Source organism: Pelophylax lessonae (assembly GCF_965119305.1).
Source record: "Pelophylax lessonae genome assembly, chromosome: 2".
Classification (NCBI taxonomy): Eukaryota; Metazoa; Chordata; class Amphibia; order Anura; family Ranidae; genus Pelophylax; species Pelophylax lessonae.
Window position 1 is genome coordinate 276,116,355 of NC_138769.1, and position 15,213 is coordinate 276,131,567.

General features: G+C 43.9%; 1 protein-coding gene across 4 annotated transcripts in view; it reads left to right on the forward strand.

The window, feature by feature from the left end:
• The window catches only part of TBC1D22B (TBC1 domain family member 22B), a 780,346-nt gene that overhangs the window by 437,895 nt on the left and 327,238 nt on the right, over positions 1 to 15,213 (forward strand). For all 4 annotated transcript variants that reach the window (XM_082245406.1, XM_082245407.1, XM_082245409.1 and 1 more), the window contains exon 8: positions 355 to 469. In XM_082245406.1, coding sequence (XP_082101532.1) covers positions 355 to 469 — 115 coding nt within the window. The remainder of the gene's footprint in view (positions 1 to 354; positions 470 to 15,213) is intronic.

Consider the following 15,213-nt stretch of genomic DNA (forward strand, 5'->3'; position numbering starts at 1 on the left):
TCAAAAATACCATTTTTATTTTGAAATATTTACATCATTGAGACTCTTGCATTTATAATGATGTTTTAATGTCCTTATTGGTAATGGATATGGGTTTGCATGAATCTTACTGGTGAGTACCAAGTTTCCTAGCCTTTTGTGTGTCATATTTTTTAAGCAAATTGTTGGCATTTTGACTGAATTGTGTCTTGGAGGTGCATTCTGGGGGAAGTTTGCCATCTTTCTGGTGCTGCTATCCTGAAATATTCTGGAAAACTTGTATCATTTACCTATATTTTATTCTCTATTTGCTAGGATATTCACAAACCAAGGGTCTGTGTTTCTCAAATAAAATTTGCTCCTTCTGTCATGCAGATCTTTGAGAGAATCTTGTTTATCTGGGCAATCCGGCACCCTGCAAGTGGATATGTACAGGGAATCAACGATCTGGTTACCCCCTTCTTTGTTGTATTTCTTACGGAACACGTAGGTGAGAATGCAGTATTTTCTTCCTTCAGTTTGTCTTGACATTACATTTCTTGTTGGTTAGTATTTGTAAGTGACACTCGAACTCCCCTTACAAATCTTTATTTACACTTGCTGTACATTTGTGGCAGTATTGGCCTTGGTGAGACTTAAAGTGGTTCTAAAGGCAGGAGTTTTTTATCTTTATGCATTATATGCATTATGATAAAAAAAACCTTCTATTTTCAGTAGCCCCCCTCAGCCCCTCCATACTGACCTGAGCCTTGTCGTTTCAGTGATGTTACACGTGAGCCTCAGCTGTCTGGGACTCTCCCTCCTCATTGGCTGAGACAGTAATTGACTCCCGCTGCTGTCAATCAAATTTAGTTAGCCAATGAGGAGACGGGGCTGAAGCTGCTTGCTGTGGGTGCACTTGGCAGGAGGGAGGGGCCAGGAGCGCCAGTGCGGGACCCAAGAAGAGAAGGATCTGGGCTGCTGTGTGCAAAACTATTATACAGAGCAGGTAAGTATAAAATGTTTTTTTTTTTTTTTTCTAAACAAAAAAAAGAAGACTTTATCACTTTAATCATCCTAAGATCTTTTAATATAAAAGTTTTATACTCTGCTCACTTGCGAAGTAGACCTTTGTTTATTGTATAAACATGTTTTAATCATCATCTGTACAGCAAACTAGATCCTACGTCCAGCCAGCTTGCTAAAAAAAAAAAAAAGAAAGAGCCAATTAAACCAGAGCACTATAGTGGAACTTTTTTTTTTTACCGTTCAATTCAACAGGCTGGAAAAAAAAAAAAAACTGCGCTAATAGTGCATCAATCTCTTCCACTATGCTATTGCTCCCCCCCCCCCCCGCCAGAAAACACTAAACAGCACTCGCAGCCATTGGCTGCCAGTGCTGGTCTGATGCTGGTTTTCCAGCATGCCCCTTTCGACAGAACAGACTACTGTACACACAGGCCAAAAGTCGTGCGGTTCCCGCCAAACTGTTTTTGGACGATTTTTGGTCCATGTGTATCCAGCTTAAGTGTTGAAGGTCCACTCCTCATAAATAAAAGATACACTTAGATGGCTGCGCCTTCTTTTGTATCTATTTAATGGTTAGAAAGTATACAAATAAATTACACTCACAGGATATTGGAAAAATCAGGCAGATAATACTCCTCCTTGAAAGGCCAGTGGCTTTAACATGGGTCCAGGGGAATGGGGAAGCATTTCTTTAAAGAACCATTGTGCCAGACCGAGTCACCAATACTGGTATCAGTGGATGCTTTACTGAACGGCTCAGTTTGTAGGCAGGAGTTGGCAGGAAGTAGGAGATGAGATTAACCACTTGCCCACTGGGCACTTAAACCCCCTTCCTAACCAGACCAATTTTCAGCTTTCAGTGCTCTCACATTTTGAATGACAATTACTCAGTCATGCAACACTGTCCCCATATGAAATTTACGTCCTTTTTTTCACACAAACAGAGCTTTCTTTTGGTTGTATTTAATCATAATTGGGTTTTTTATTTTTTGCGCTATAAATGAAAAAAGACCGAAAATTTTGTAAAACAAAAAATGCATTTTTCTTCGTTTCGGTTTTAAATTTTGCGAATTTAGTCATTTTTCTTCATACGTTTTGGCCAAAATTTATACTGCTACATATCTTTAGTAAAAATAACCCAAATAAGTATACATTTTTTGGTCTTTGTGAAGGCTATAGAGTCTACAAGCTATGGTACCAATCATTGAAAATTGATCACACCTGATGTACTGACGGCCTATCTCATTTCTTGAGACCCTAACAAGTCAGGACAGTACAAATACCCCCCAAATGACCCCTTTTTGGAAAGTAGACATTCCAGGGTATTTAGTAAGGGGCATGGTGAGTTTTTTGAAGTTGTAATTTTTTCCCACAATTCTTTGCAAAATGAAGATTTTTAAAAAAATATATATATATTTTTTCACAAAATGGTCATATTACGAAGTTATTTCTCACACGCAGTATAGGCATACTTGCAACTAAACCCCAAAATACATTCTGCTACTCCTCCTGAGTATGGCGATACCACATGTGTGAGACTTTTCCGCAGCCTGACCACATACAGAGGCCCAATATGCAAGGAGCACCGTCAGGCATTCTAGAAGCAAAAATTACACATATAATTTTCTGACGACCTATCACACTTTTGAAGGCCCTGGAGCACCACCTGGGCAATGGAAACCCCCATAAAATGACCCCATTTTGGAAAGAAAACACCCCAACACATAATCTAGGAGGCATAATGAGTCTTTTGAACATGTCATTTTTTTCCACAAATTTTTGGAAAATGTGGAAAGAAAACCAAAACGCTTTTTTTTTTTTACACAAACTTGTCCATTTATAAGACATTTCTAACACATAGCATGTACATAGCAAAAAAAGACACCCCAAAATACATTCTGCCACTCCTCCTGAGTATGACGATACCACATGTGTGACACTTTTCCACAGCCTGACCACATACAGAGGCCCAACAAGCAGGGAGCACCGTCATTTCCTGACTTCCCATTTCAATTTTGTGAGGCACTGTAGGGCACTGATAAGCATTGTAGTGGCACTGATGAGCACTGATGTGGCATGGATGTGGCCCGGATGAGCACTGACGTGGCATGGATGTGGCACTGATGAGCACTGACGTGGCATGGATGTGGCACTGATGAGCACTGACGTGGCATGGATGTGGCACTGATGAGCACTGACGTGGCATGGATGTGGCACTGATGAGCACTGACGTGGCATGGATGTGGCACTGATGAGCACTGACGTGGCATGGATTTGGCACTGATGAGCACTGACGTGGGATGGATTTGGCACTGATGAGCACTGATGTGGCATGGATTAGCCCTGATGTGGCATGGATGAGGCACAGATGAGCACCCTGACATGGCATAGATGTGGCACAGAGGAGCACTGACGTGGCACGGATGTGGCATGGATGAGCACTGACATGGCATTGATGTGGCATGGATGTGGCACGGATGAGCACTGACGTGGCATGGATGTGGCACTGATGAGCACTGACGTGGCATGGATGTGGCACTGATGTGGCATGGATGAGGCACAGATGAGCACCCTGACGTGGCATGGATGTGGCACTGATGAGCACTGACGTGGCATGGATGTGGCACGGATGAGCACTGAGGTTCCACTCAGGACAGGCTTTGTCACGGTCGACCAAAAGCGTTGAGTGCACGTGCTCAGTGGCATATCCAGAGGTTGTCTTTGGCAAATAGACGTATGAGTGCTGCCAGCATTGCTGCAGAGGTTGAAGACGTGGGGGGTCAGCCTGTCAGTGCTCAGACCATACGCCGCCTGCATCAAATTGGTCTCCATGGCTGTCGTCCCAGAAGGAAGCCTCTTCTAAAGATGAAGCACAAGAAAGCCTGCAAACAGTTTGCTGAAGACAAGCAGACTAAGGACATGGATTACTGAAATCGTGTCCTGTGGTCTGAGACCAAGATGAAATTATTTGGTTCATATGGTGTCAAGCGTGTGTGGTGGCAACCAGGTGCGGAGTACAAAGACAAGTGTGTCTTGCCTACAGTCAAACATGTTGGTGGGGGTATAAAACAAAACAATACAGAGGGCGCACCAGCCATGTGCATTACCTTTGCAGCAATTTTAATGAAAAATAATTTCTGTACATCATACTCACAAACGGGATGATTGTTCAGGCGTGATAAAATTATATTTATTTTCGTACATAACGGGACACAGAGCCAAAAATCATAACATATGGGTTATATAGTCACCTATAGGTGAAGGACACTGGCAACCAATCAATTGATGACTCCCTATATAACCCCTCCCATACAGGAAGTACCTCCGTTTTTTTCGCCAGTGTCTAAAAGGTGAAGGTTGCTGTGGAGAGGTGCTTCACATGTTTGTTATGTTTCAAAGAAGAATATTATGCTATCATACCCCAAACAAAGGTCACTGGAACTAAGGGGTTAGCTATCGGATCCATCTAAAACGGTCAATGGACTAAAAAGATGGTACCCGAGCCTCGGGAAGCAGATACAAGGTTTTGCCTGTAGCACTGTCCTTTTTAGGCGCTGGACCCTGGGATCCGGACCCTTGGAATACCAAACCCCAAAGGCGCCCCTTGCAGGGTGCTCTACAGGTCCAGGACCGTGGCCCCTCTTATATAGGGGAGCCAGTCTTTGAAGGTCTTTAAGACCATGCTCACCGTGAAGATTGGATTCTTGCTTATAGCAGTTTCCTATGGCAGGACTGTGGTGAGTCCATTTTAACTATTTACACAGCAAACAAACCTTAAAAGGTTTAAAATTGCAAAATTGTAAATATTTTATGCACTGTTCCCTTTAATAAGACTACAGAGACTTGTGCCAAGTGTATTTCTGCTTGTAATTACATTGTAGCAGGTTTATGCAAAGTATGTTCAAAGTCTGTTTAAAGCATATTGTTACACTGTTTCTTACCCTGAGCTGATTTCCTGAAAGGTTCCTGAAAGGTTTCAGCTATGACAGATGAGCTAAACTGCTCTCTCCCCCATTTGTTTGTTGTGTTCACCCTGGCGCATAAGTGTTCGCATGTTCGCCTCTGCTGGATCGCATGTTGCGTGTCTATGGCTTACGCGGGAATCTTCGCATTTAAGTACAGGCGTACACCGTGTGGTGGGCGTGTTCTAACGCATTTTGGCATGGACACCACGGACCACTCCGCACATGCACAAAAGGGCACGTTCTGCAAGGAACTGTTTCCAACACCTTAGACTCTGTCACAGGCTGAAAGGGACACAGAGCAGCAGCAGCTGGGTTGCGTGAGTCACTGTGGATGTATGTTACTGGCACTAATAGGTCCTGTATCTTTGGTAATCAGTGTTGTGTGCATTAGGCTGTATAAGCTTGGCACAGACCTTGAGTACACTTTAAAGGTAGTACCTCAAGTTCTTCTTGCTAAAAAGCAATGTCTGCCCGAAAAAGGGCTGGCAGGAGCACAGTTGGAAAGGGCACTATGATGCCACCGTCAGGCCCTGAAGGTCCTAGTCGTGTTTCTACTATGTATACTTGATAAGCCAGAGGCAATTAACCAATCTGAGCCATTACGGTTGTCAGGCTTGGTAGCTACTCCGTGTACTTCTGCCACAGCCTGCCACAGCCTATGTTGCCAAGGACAATTTGGCATCCGCATTAGCCAGCCTAGAGAGTAGAAATGCTGACATGATTGCAGTACCACATGGAGGAAAGAAGCGGGTTAGATCCCCCTCTTGTGAGCCGCCCCCTGAATCAGTCCAGGATTGGGCAGAGGATGTGGAAGATGTAGCTGAGGGTGACCCTATAGAAGGTCAAGCTGAAAGTTCCACTTCCAGGGAGTCAGAGGAATATCTATCAGTCTCTCAATCCCAGAGATTGTTTATCCAGTCTCTTGCTGAGATGGTCCTGGCTGAGTTTAAACTCCCGCCCTTATAGACTACTGAAACCTCTTTTTCCGACCTAGGCTCATTGCTCCCTCCTCAGAGTCCTTGTCATTTCCCATGCATTCACTCTTGGAGCAAGAAGTGTATAATGACTGGGATCATCCGGATAGGATGTTTGTTCCTCCTAAAAGGTTTTCATTGTTCTATCCTATGGAGGATAAGTTTTCTAAGAGATGGAAAATTCCCAATGTGGATGCAGCCATTTCTTCGGTTATCAAAAATTTAACCTGTCCTGTGGATAATGCCCAGGTTTTTAAAGATCCAGCGGATAAAAAGTTGGAATCTTTATTGAAAGCCTATTTTGCAGTTTCAGGTTCTGCAGTACAACCAGCAGTAGCAGCCATAGGAGTATGTCAGTCTTTGAAAGGCCGCATAAAGCGAGTGGCCAAGACCCTTTCTTCTCAAGGAGAGTCTGTGGAAGATCTGTCAGATCTACCTCGCACTTTCTGGTTCGCAGTAGATGCTCTTACGGGCTCCATAAGGCAAATGTCACGGTTTGCTCTGATAGTGCATATGCGCAGAATCCTTTTAAAGAGCTGGTCTGTAGAATTACCATATAAAAAAATTACTGGCTAGCTTCCCCTTTTAGGGAGAACGCCTTTTTGGTGATGATGTGGATAAGTCTACCCAAAAGATCTCGGGGGGGAGTGGATTATGTTGCTACTTGTAAAGAGGAAGAGCCGGTGTCCTTACTTTAAGATCCCCAGCACACATATTACCAGTGCTTCCAGTTCCAGGCAATGGCAACAGCCTCAACCGTCTGCGTCCAGACCCAAGTCTTCGGGGCAAGGTCAGAAAAAGCCCTTGGCCCAGAGATCAGCCAAGTCTTCCTCTAAGCCAAAATATCCTTCAGAGTGTACATTTTTTGAAATGTCTGGGTTGGATACTGAACTTGGCAAAGTCAGCATTACAGCCAGCCCAGCATCTGGAATACCTGGGGCTTCTTGTCGATATGGTACAGGCAAAGATATTCTTGCCAGCAAGAAGGGTCTCAGACCTGAAGGGTCAGGTTTGGTCTATAGTAAGACTGCGATATCCGTCTATACATCTTTGCATGGTGTTACTGGGGAAGATGGTGTCCACATTCGAGGATATTCCCTATGCTCACTTCCATGCCAGACCTTTGCAGAAAAACATTCTGTCTGCGTGGAACGCAAAGGTTCAGTCCTTGGGCCAGTCCATATCTCTGCTACCAAGAGTATGACAGAGTCTGAATTGGTGGTTGTTGACCAGGAATCTGGAAAAAGGGAAAATCCTTTCTTCCAGTGACCTGGAAAGTGGTGACTACAGATGTCAGTCTCTCCAGCTGGAGAGCGGTTCTGGAGGAAGCCACTGTCTAGGGCAAATGGTCTTGGGTAGAGAGTTATCTTCCCATCAACATTTTGGAAATTCATGCAGTCAGTCGGGCTCTGAAATTCTGGACACCCAAATTTCAGGGTCACCCTGTCAGGGTGCAATCCGACAATGCCACAGCCGTGCCTTTTGTCAACCATCAAGGAGGCACAAGGAGTCAATCAGCCCAGAGAGAGGTGGATATTATCCTGTCCTGGGCTGAGAAGTTTGTGCCATTCCTGACAGCAGTGTTTGTTCCAGGAATACAGAACTGGCAGGCATATTTCTTGAGCCTTCAAGAGATGTTTCTGGGGGAATGGTCGTTACATCCCGAGATTTTTCAATTGATCTGCCTACGCTGGGGGTTCCCAGGCATAGATCTGTTGGCCTCCATGTTCAACAAAAAATTGGAGAGATTTGTGTCCAGGACCAGGGATCCACTCGCAGTTAGAGTGGATGCTTTGGTGAGTCATTGGGAGGAGTATTCCCCAATCTATACCTTTCCTCCGGTACAGCTGATATTGCATTTCCAGCTGGAGGGGAAACCAGTAGTTCTGGTAGTTCTGGCTTCACTGAGGAGGCATTGATGAGGCCCTGGGCCCTTCCACTTCGTCCGGACTTGCTCTCTCAAGGTCCGATATTCCACCCTGCTATACAGTCTCTAAAATTGACGGCTTGGCTATTTAAGACTTAATCTTGGAAGAGCAGGGTGTCTGGCCCCGCAGTTCATACACTGATATATCCCAGGAAGCCAGTCTCTAGAAATATTTATTACAAGGTCTGGAAATCCTACATTGCCTAGTGTGAAGCCAGGAAATGGCATCCCCGCACATATATTATCGGGAGAATTCTATCCTTCCTGCAACCAGGGGTAGATATGAAATTAGCCTTGAGCACGATAAAGGGGCAGATTTCAGCTTTATCTGTCTTTTTCCAGGAACCGATCGCTTCCCATTCGTTGGTTCAAACCTTCTGGGGAATATAGCCTTTGCTTCCACCAGTGAAGCCACCGTTGTGTCCTTGGGACTTAAATTTGGTGTTGACAGTTTTGCAAAAACAGCCTTTTGAACCTCTGGGGTAAGTTCCCCTGGTTCTTTTGACCAAGAAACTGGTCTTTTTGATTGCGATAACTTTGGCTAGAATCGTATCGGAACTAGCAGCTCTTTCTTGTAAAGAGCCATTCTTGATCTTTTATCAAGATAGGGTGATTTTACGTCCTCGCCCAGATTTTTTGCCCAAGGTAGTGTCCGGCTTTCATTTGAATCAGAATGTTATACTACCTTCTTCTTTTCCAGATCCTCACTCAGAGGAGGAAAGGTTATTGCGCATTCTCTTGATGTAATGCGTGCACTTAAATTTTATTTACAGCAAACAGCTCAGATTCGTAAGACTGAGAGCTTGTTTGTGCTGCCAGAAGGCCCCAGAAAGGGGCAGGCAGCATCTAAATCTGATTTCCTGTTGGATTCAGCAGATTATTACCCAGGCGTATTGTTTAGTAGGAAGGGTTCCACCTTTTCCTGTAAAAGCACATTCTACCAGAGGAGTAGGTGCCTCTTGGGCACATCACCATCAAGCCTCTATGGCTCAGATTTGCAAAGCTGCGACCTGGTTGTCGTTGCATACATTCATTTGTTTCTATAGAGTGGATGTTGGGACCCAGGAGGAGTCTGCTTTTGGCCGCAGTGTACTGCAGGTGGCAGTGTAATCCTTCTGTTAAGGGTCAGATGGCGGTATTTTTTCGGTGTCCCCCCTCCCCTCAGTTGCATTGTTTTGGGACGTCCCATATGTTATGATTTATGGCTCTGTTTTCCGTGATGTACGAAAAGAAAAAATGATTTTTAATTCATACTTACCTTTAAAATCCATTTCCTTAAGTAAATTACGGGACACAGAGGTCCCTCCCCTCTTCTATAGGGTCTTTTATTGCTTGCTACAAAACTGAGGTACTTCCTGTATGGGAGGGGTTATATAGAGGGTCATCAATTCTGATTGGTTGCCAGTGTCCACTTATAGGTGGCTATATAACTGATATGTTATGATTTATGGCTCTTTGTCCCGTGATGTACTTCAAGAAATGGATTTTACAGGTAAGTATGAATTAAAAATCCATTTATACATATGTATGCACATATATGCTCAAGTCCACCAATTGTCCATACAGCATAGTCCACTGATCTGAAACCGTTGTAGGATGTATATCTCCAAATGAAGCTAATTTGGAAATTTACATCCTACAACTGTTTCAGATCAGTGGACTATGCTGTATGAGCAATTGGTGGACTTGTGCATATATACATTATACATATGTATATATAATTTTATCACTTCTGAACAATAATCCCCTTTGGGAGTATGATGTACAGAAATTATTTTTCTCTATCGTTCATTGACAGACGCAGCTTCATATCTTCTTAGCCATTGGGTTATGCTCCTCCTGTCAGGAATAGGACACTAGGAAGGAAAAAGCTATCACCATGCCTAGGAGGCTGTCCCTGCAGGCATAACTCTATACTCTCTGCTACAGCCCTCAGTTTGTTTTTTCCTAGTTTAGCAGTAGGACCTAGTTCCCTGCTGGAACTTCGGTCCTAGCTGTTTTTTTTTTGGAACCTTTTTTTGTAATTTATTCTTTAAGTAGAGTACCTGGAGAACTACAAGCAACAGCCGGCTGGGTTTAGGACTGAATATTCTAGATCCTTAAGGTCTCCCAGCATGGCCAGCGAGTGTGAGCAGGTTATGGTCCAGCACTAGGCCTCGCCACGACAGAGCCCCGATGGATGGGGACGAACCCGCGAGTGGACCGTCTCGCTGGGACGCGAACACCCTGTGTCCCAGCATACCCCTTGGCTACCAGCACCCCCATCCCAGGTGGGAGGTAGTCTATTTGGAGTCGCGCCCACCTGATTCCGTGGTATGGTGAGTAAGTGCCCCCCCCCCAATTCTCTGGCAGTCTCAGGGTGGACGTGGGCACCCCCTCCATGGAATAGTCAGACCCTTGGGTATCCCTCGGTTCCCCTCGCCTCTTGGGTATACCAGGCCCCCTCCCCTTTGCTTCCCACCCCCCATACAGGTTCCTACCTTTTGGGGGGTGGATATATTGTGGGGGGGGGATGAAGGGCATTTTCTCTAGTGGGGTCCTCTCCAGGGGACCACCCGATGCCTTTGTTTGCTGACCCCCTCGGAGGTCCTGGAGACCACATGGCGTGCCGTGGGGGCCACCATTTTGCTGTAGACTTGCCCTGCATTAATGTTGGAATCCCTTATTGTAATGTATGGGCAGCCATTTTCTAAACCTTTCCCACAATTTTTAGGGTCTCTTGTGGGTTTCCTCACTCACACAGCTAACAGACTGTGTTAGGCTGGAACCTGCTGTACAGCCAGTGCAGCGGTACCATAGTGTTTTTGAGATTTTTTTAAAGTGACACTACATCTTTTTAAATTTAGTGTACAGTGGTGATCGAAGGTTTGGGCACCCCAGGTAAAAATTTGTATTAATGTGCATAAAAGGATGGACAAATCTCCAAAAGGCATCAAATGACAGATTAGACATTTCTTATAATATGTCAACAAAAGTTAGATTTTATTTCCATCAATGACACTTTCAAAATTACAGAAAACAAAAAAAAGGCGTCTGCAAAAGTTTGGGCACCCTGCAGAATTTATAGCATGCACTGCCCCCTTTGCAAGGCTGAGACCTGCCAGTGTCATGGATTGTTCTCAATCATCGTCTGGGAAGACCAGGTGATGTCAATCTCAAAGGTTTTAAATTCCCAGACTCATCTGACCTTGCCCCAACAATCAGCACCATGGAATCTTCTTAGCAGTTGTCTAGAAAACTCAAACTGAAAATAGTTGACCCTCACAAAGCTGGAGAAGGCTATAAGAAGATAGCCAAGTGTTTTCAGATGTCAATATCCTCTGTTCGGAATGTAATTAAGAAATGGCAGTCATCAGGAACAGTGGAAGTTAAAGCAAGATCTGGAAGACAAAGAAAAATATCAGACAGAACAGCTCCCAGGATTGTGAGAAAAACAATTCAAAACCCACGTTTGGCTGCACGATCCCTCCAGAAAGATCCGGCAGACACTGGAGTTGTGGTACACTATTCCACTATAAAGATATACTTGTACAAATATGGTCTTCATGGAAGAGTCATCAGAAGAAAACCTCTTCTATGTCCTCACCACAAAAATCAGCGTTTGAACTTTGCAAATGAACATATAGACAAGCCTGATGCATTTTGGAAACAAGTTCTGTGGACCGATGAGGTTAAAATTTAACTTTTTGGCCGGAATGAGCAAAGGTATGTTTGGAGAAGAAAGGGCACAGAATTTAATGAAAAGAACCTCTGTCCAACTGTTAAGCATGGAGGTGGATCAATCATGCTTTGGGGTTGTATTTCAGCCAGTGGCACAAGTAGAAGAAAATGAGTAGTGGCATGAGTAGAAGGAAAAATGGATTTAATAAAATTTCAGCAAATTTTGGATGGTAACTTGATGCCATCTGTGAAAAAGCTGAAGTTAAAGAGAGGATGGCTTCTACAAATGGATAATGATCCTAAACACTCTCAAAATCCATGGGGGTTTTACATCAAGAGGCGTAAACTGAAGGCTTTCACAATCTCCTCACCTCAACATAATTGAAAATCTATGGATAGACCTTAAAAGAGCAGTGAGTGACAGACAGCCCAGAAATCTTAAAGAACTGGAAGACTTTTGTTAGGAAGAATGGGCAAAGATACCTCAAACAAGAATTGAAAGACTCTTGGCTGGCTACAAAAAGAGTTTACAAGCTGTGATACTTGCCAAAGGGTGCAGTACAAGATATTAACTCTGCAGGGTGCCCAAACTTTTGCAGACACCATTTTTTTTATTTCTGTTATTTAGAAAGTGTAAATGATGAAAATAAAATATAACTTTTGTTGACATATTATAAGAATGTCTACTCTGTAACTTAATGCCTTTTGGAGATTTTTCCATCTTTCCTTGGCTTCTTTATGCACATTAATACAAATTTTTACCTGGGGTGCCCAAACTTTCGATCACCACTGTAAATGGAGTCCCAGGACAAAATTTCACCTACAGACCCCCTTAGTGCGACTGCGGAACCTTCTGGGTCGCAGCCCCTGACAGCTTTTACAGCAGTTTTTGAAAGCCTAGTGTCAAAGGTGGATTTAGTGTTAAAAAGTAACACTAGGCGTAAGCGCCCTTTGCCTTCGCCTCCCTCTGTTGTATCTTCAGATTCAGAGGCAGATGTGGCTGCCGCAGACGCACCCCATCCTGGTGGCTCTGTGTCATCGCATTCTGATGATGAAGAGGACCTGTCCTCGTTAGCCACTGTGCGGGAAAGCTCATTAGTGGAAGCACTTATAGTTTCAGTGCGAGAAACTTTAAAAATTGCAGATGAGTATACAGTGTCAGAAACGCAGGTGTCCTTTGGCACCCGCAAATCCCCAAAATCGGGCAAAGTGTTCCCCTGTCCGAAACTTTTTTTTTATATATAAATGTATTTATTGTTTTCAAATAGAAAAAGATACAAAACCATTATACACATTAAAAGACAGCGATTTTTCCAATTATGTAACTTCTCCCCTCCCCAATGATTCCCTGTTACTCCCCTCCCCCCTACCCCTTCTTCGTACTAGTTAACTTTCTCTTTTTCTCCACTCCATTTGGTATACTCTCGTTTTCTTAAACTCCTTCCAATTTTCCCTTGTGTCACTTTTCCCGGTGTACCGGAAGGACGGGGTAGGAAAAAGAGGGGGAGGGGTATGTCTCTATGTCAAGAACAATGTAAAGGTGATAGAGAGGAGTGACATTACGGAAGGGATGAGCATGGATTTAGAATCTGCGTGGGTAGAACTCCATAGGAAAGAAGAAAAGGGAAAAGTAATTGTGGGGGTTTGCTATAGGCCACCTAAACAAGGGGAGGAGGTAGAGCTGGAATTTTTAGCACTACTGGGTAAAGTAGCAAAACTGGGATCAGTCATCATATTGGGGGACTTCAATTATCCCAACATTGACTGGGAACAGGGGATTACACACTCACAGAAGGCCCATCTATTCACGGACCTTACAGGATAATTACATGTCACAGTTGGTGGACTCTCCGACTTGGGAAAACGCAGTCCTGGATCTATTGATCACTAATGACACAGACATAATCTCGGAGGTAGGAGTCCAGGACTACCTGGGCTCTAGCGATCACAGGATGATCGCATTTAGTGTAAATAACAATATAACATAAGAACCCTAAACTTCAGAAGGGCAAACTTTCCAAAATTGTACTCATTGATGGAAAGCGTAAACTGGGACCAAACTTTGGGATCACTGACCACAGAGGAAAAATGGGAATGCTTTAGGAACATATTAAGCAAATGCATCTTGCAGTGCATTCCTATGGGAAATAAATTTAGAAGAGACAAAGCCAAACCTGGCTGGCTAAACCGTAGCGTTAAAAAAATTATTAGGGGAAAAAAATTGGCCTTCAAGGAATATAAATCAGAGGGCACAGTATTGGCTTTCGAGCAATACAAGGAGGCAAATAAGAAAAGTAAACACGAAATCAGGATGGCTAAAATCAACTTTGAGAGACAAATAGCGGAGGATAGTAAAACCCAAAGAAATTCTTTAAATATATCAACAGCAAAAAAACTAGGGCTGAGCATATTGCACACGTAATTAACGATGATGGGAGGATGGTTACAGAGGACACTGAAAAAGCAACCGTGCTGAATGTTTTTTTCTCGTCAGTCTTTACACAGGAAATGGAGGGGTACACTGACCATGACTGTATGGTTAGTAGTAATACACAGGACTTGCCACTATGGCTAACAGAGGGTGAAATCAGGGAAAGGCTGGATAAACTTTATACAAACAAATCACCAGGCCCAGATGGCGTACATCCGAGAGTACTCAGGGAACTCAGTAAGGTTATATCTAGACCACTGTTTCTGATCTTTGCTGACAGTATTAGGACAGGAAATGTACCAGGGGATTGGAGGAAAGCTAACGTGATTCCGATATTCAAAAAGGGGAAGAGGCATATCCCAGGAAATTATAGGCCTGTCAGTTTGACATCAATAGTATGTAAACTTCTGGAGGGGATGATAAGGGACTATATCGTAGCGTTTGCTAAAGACCACAACATCATCAGCAGTAATCAGCACGGGTTTACAAATGGGCGTTCTTGTCAAACCAACCTCCTAACATTCTACGAGGAGGTGAGCTGTGAGCTAGATAGGTTCAGACCAGTAGATGTGGGTGGTGTACTTGGATGTCGCTAAGGCATTTGATACAGTTCCCCACAAGCGCTTAATTTATAAAATCAGGTCTGCAGGTATCGACAGCAGTGTTTGCTCTTGAATACGGAACTGGCTAAAAGGGCGTGTCCAAAGGGTGGTAATAAACAGCGTATACTCAGACTGGTCTGAGGTAGTAAGCGGGGTGCCCCAGGGCTCAGTTCTGGGACCAACCTTGTTCAATTTATTCATAAACAGCATTGAGGTCGGGATCAGTAGTTCGTTATCAGTTTTTGCAGATGACACAAAATTGGCCAGGGCAATAACTGCACAGCATGAAGCAGATATCCTACAGAATGACCTGGACAAAATAACAGAGTGGGCAACGACATGGCAAATGAGGTTTAATGTGGAGAAGTGTAAGGTTTTGCACTTGGGGACTAAAAACACAATACACGTTAGGAGGGGAACCCTTGGGGAAATCAAAAATGGAGAAGGATCTGGGAGTCTTGGTTGATGATAGATTAGGCAACAGCATGCAATGTCAAGCGGCAGCTGCCAAAGCCAGCAGAATATTAGCATGCATAAAGAAAGGGCTGTATTCCAGAGATAAGACTATAATCCTTCCACTTTATAAAACTCTGGTCCGACCTCATCTGGAGTATTCTGTCCAGTTCTGGTTGCCAGTCCTCAGGAGAGATGTGTTGGAGCTGGAGAG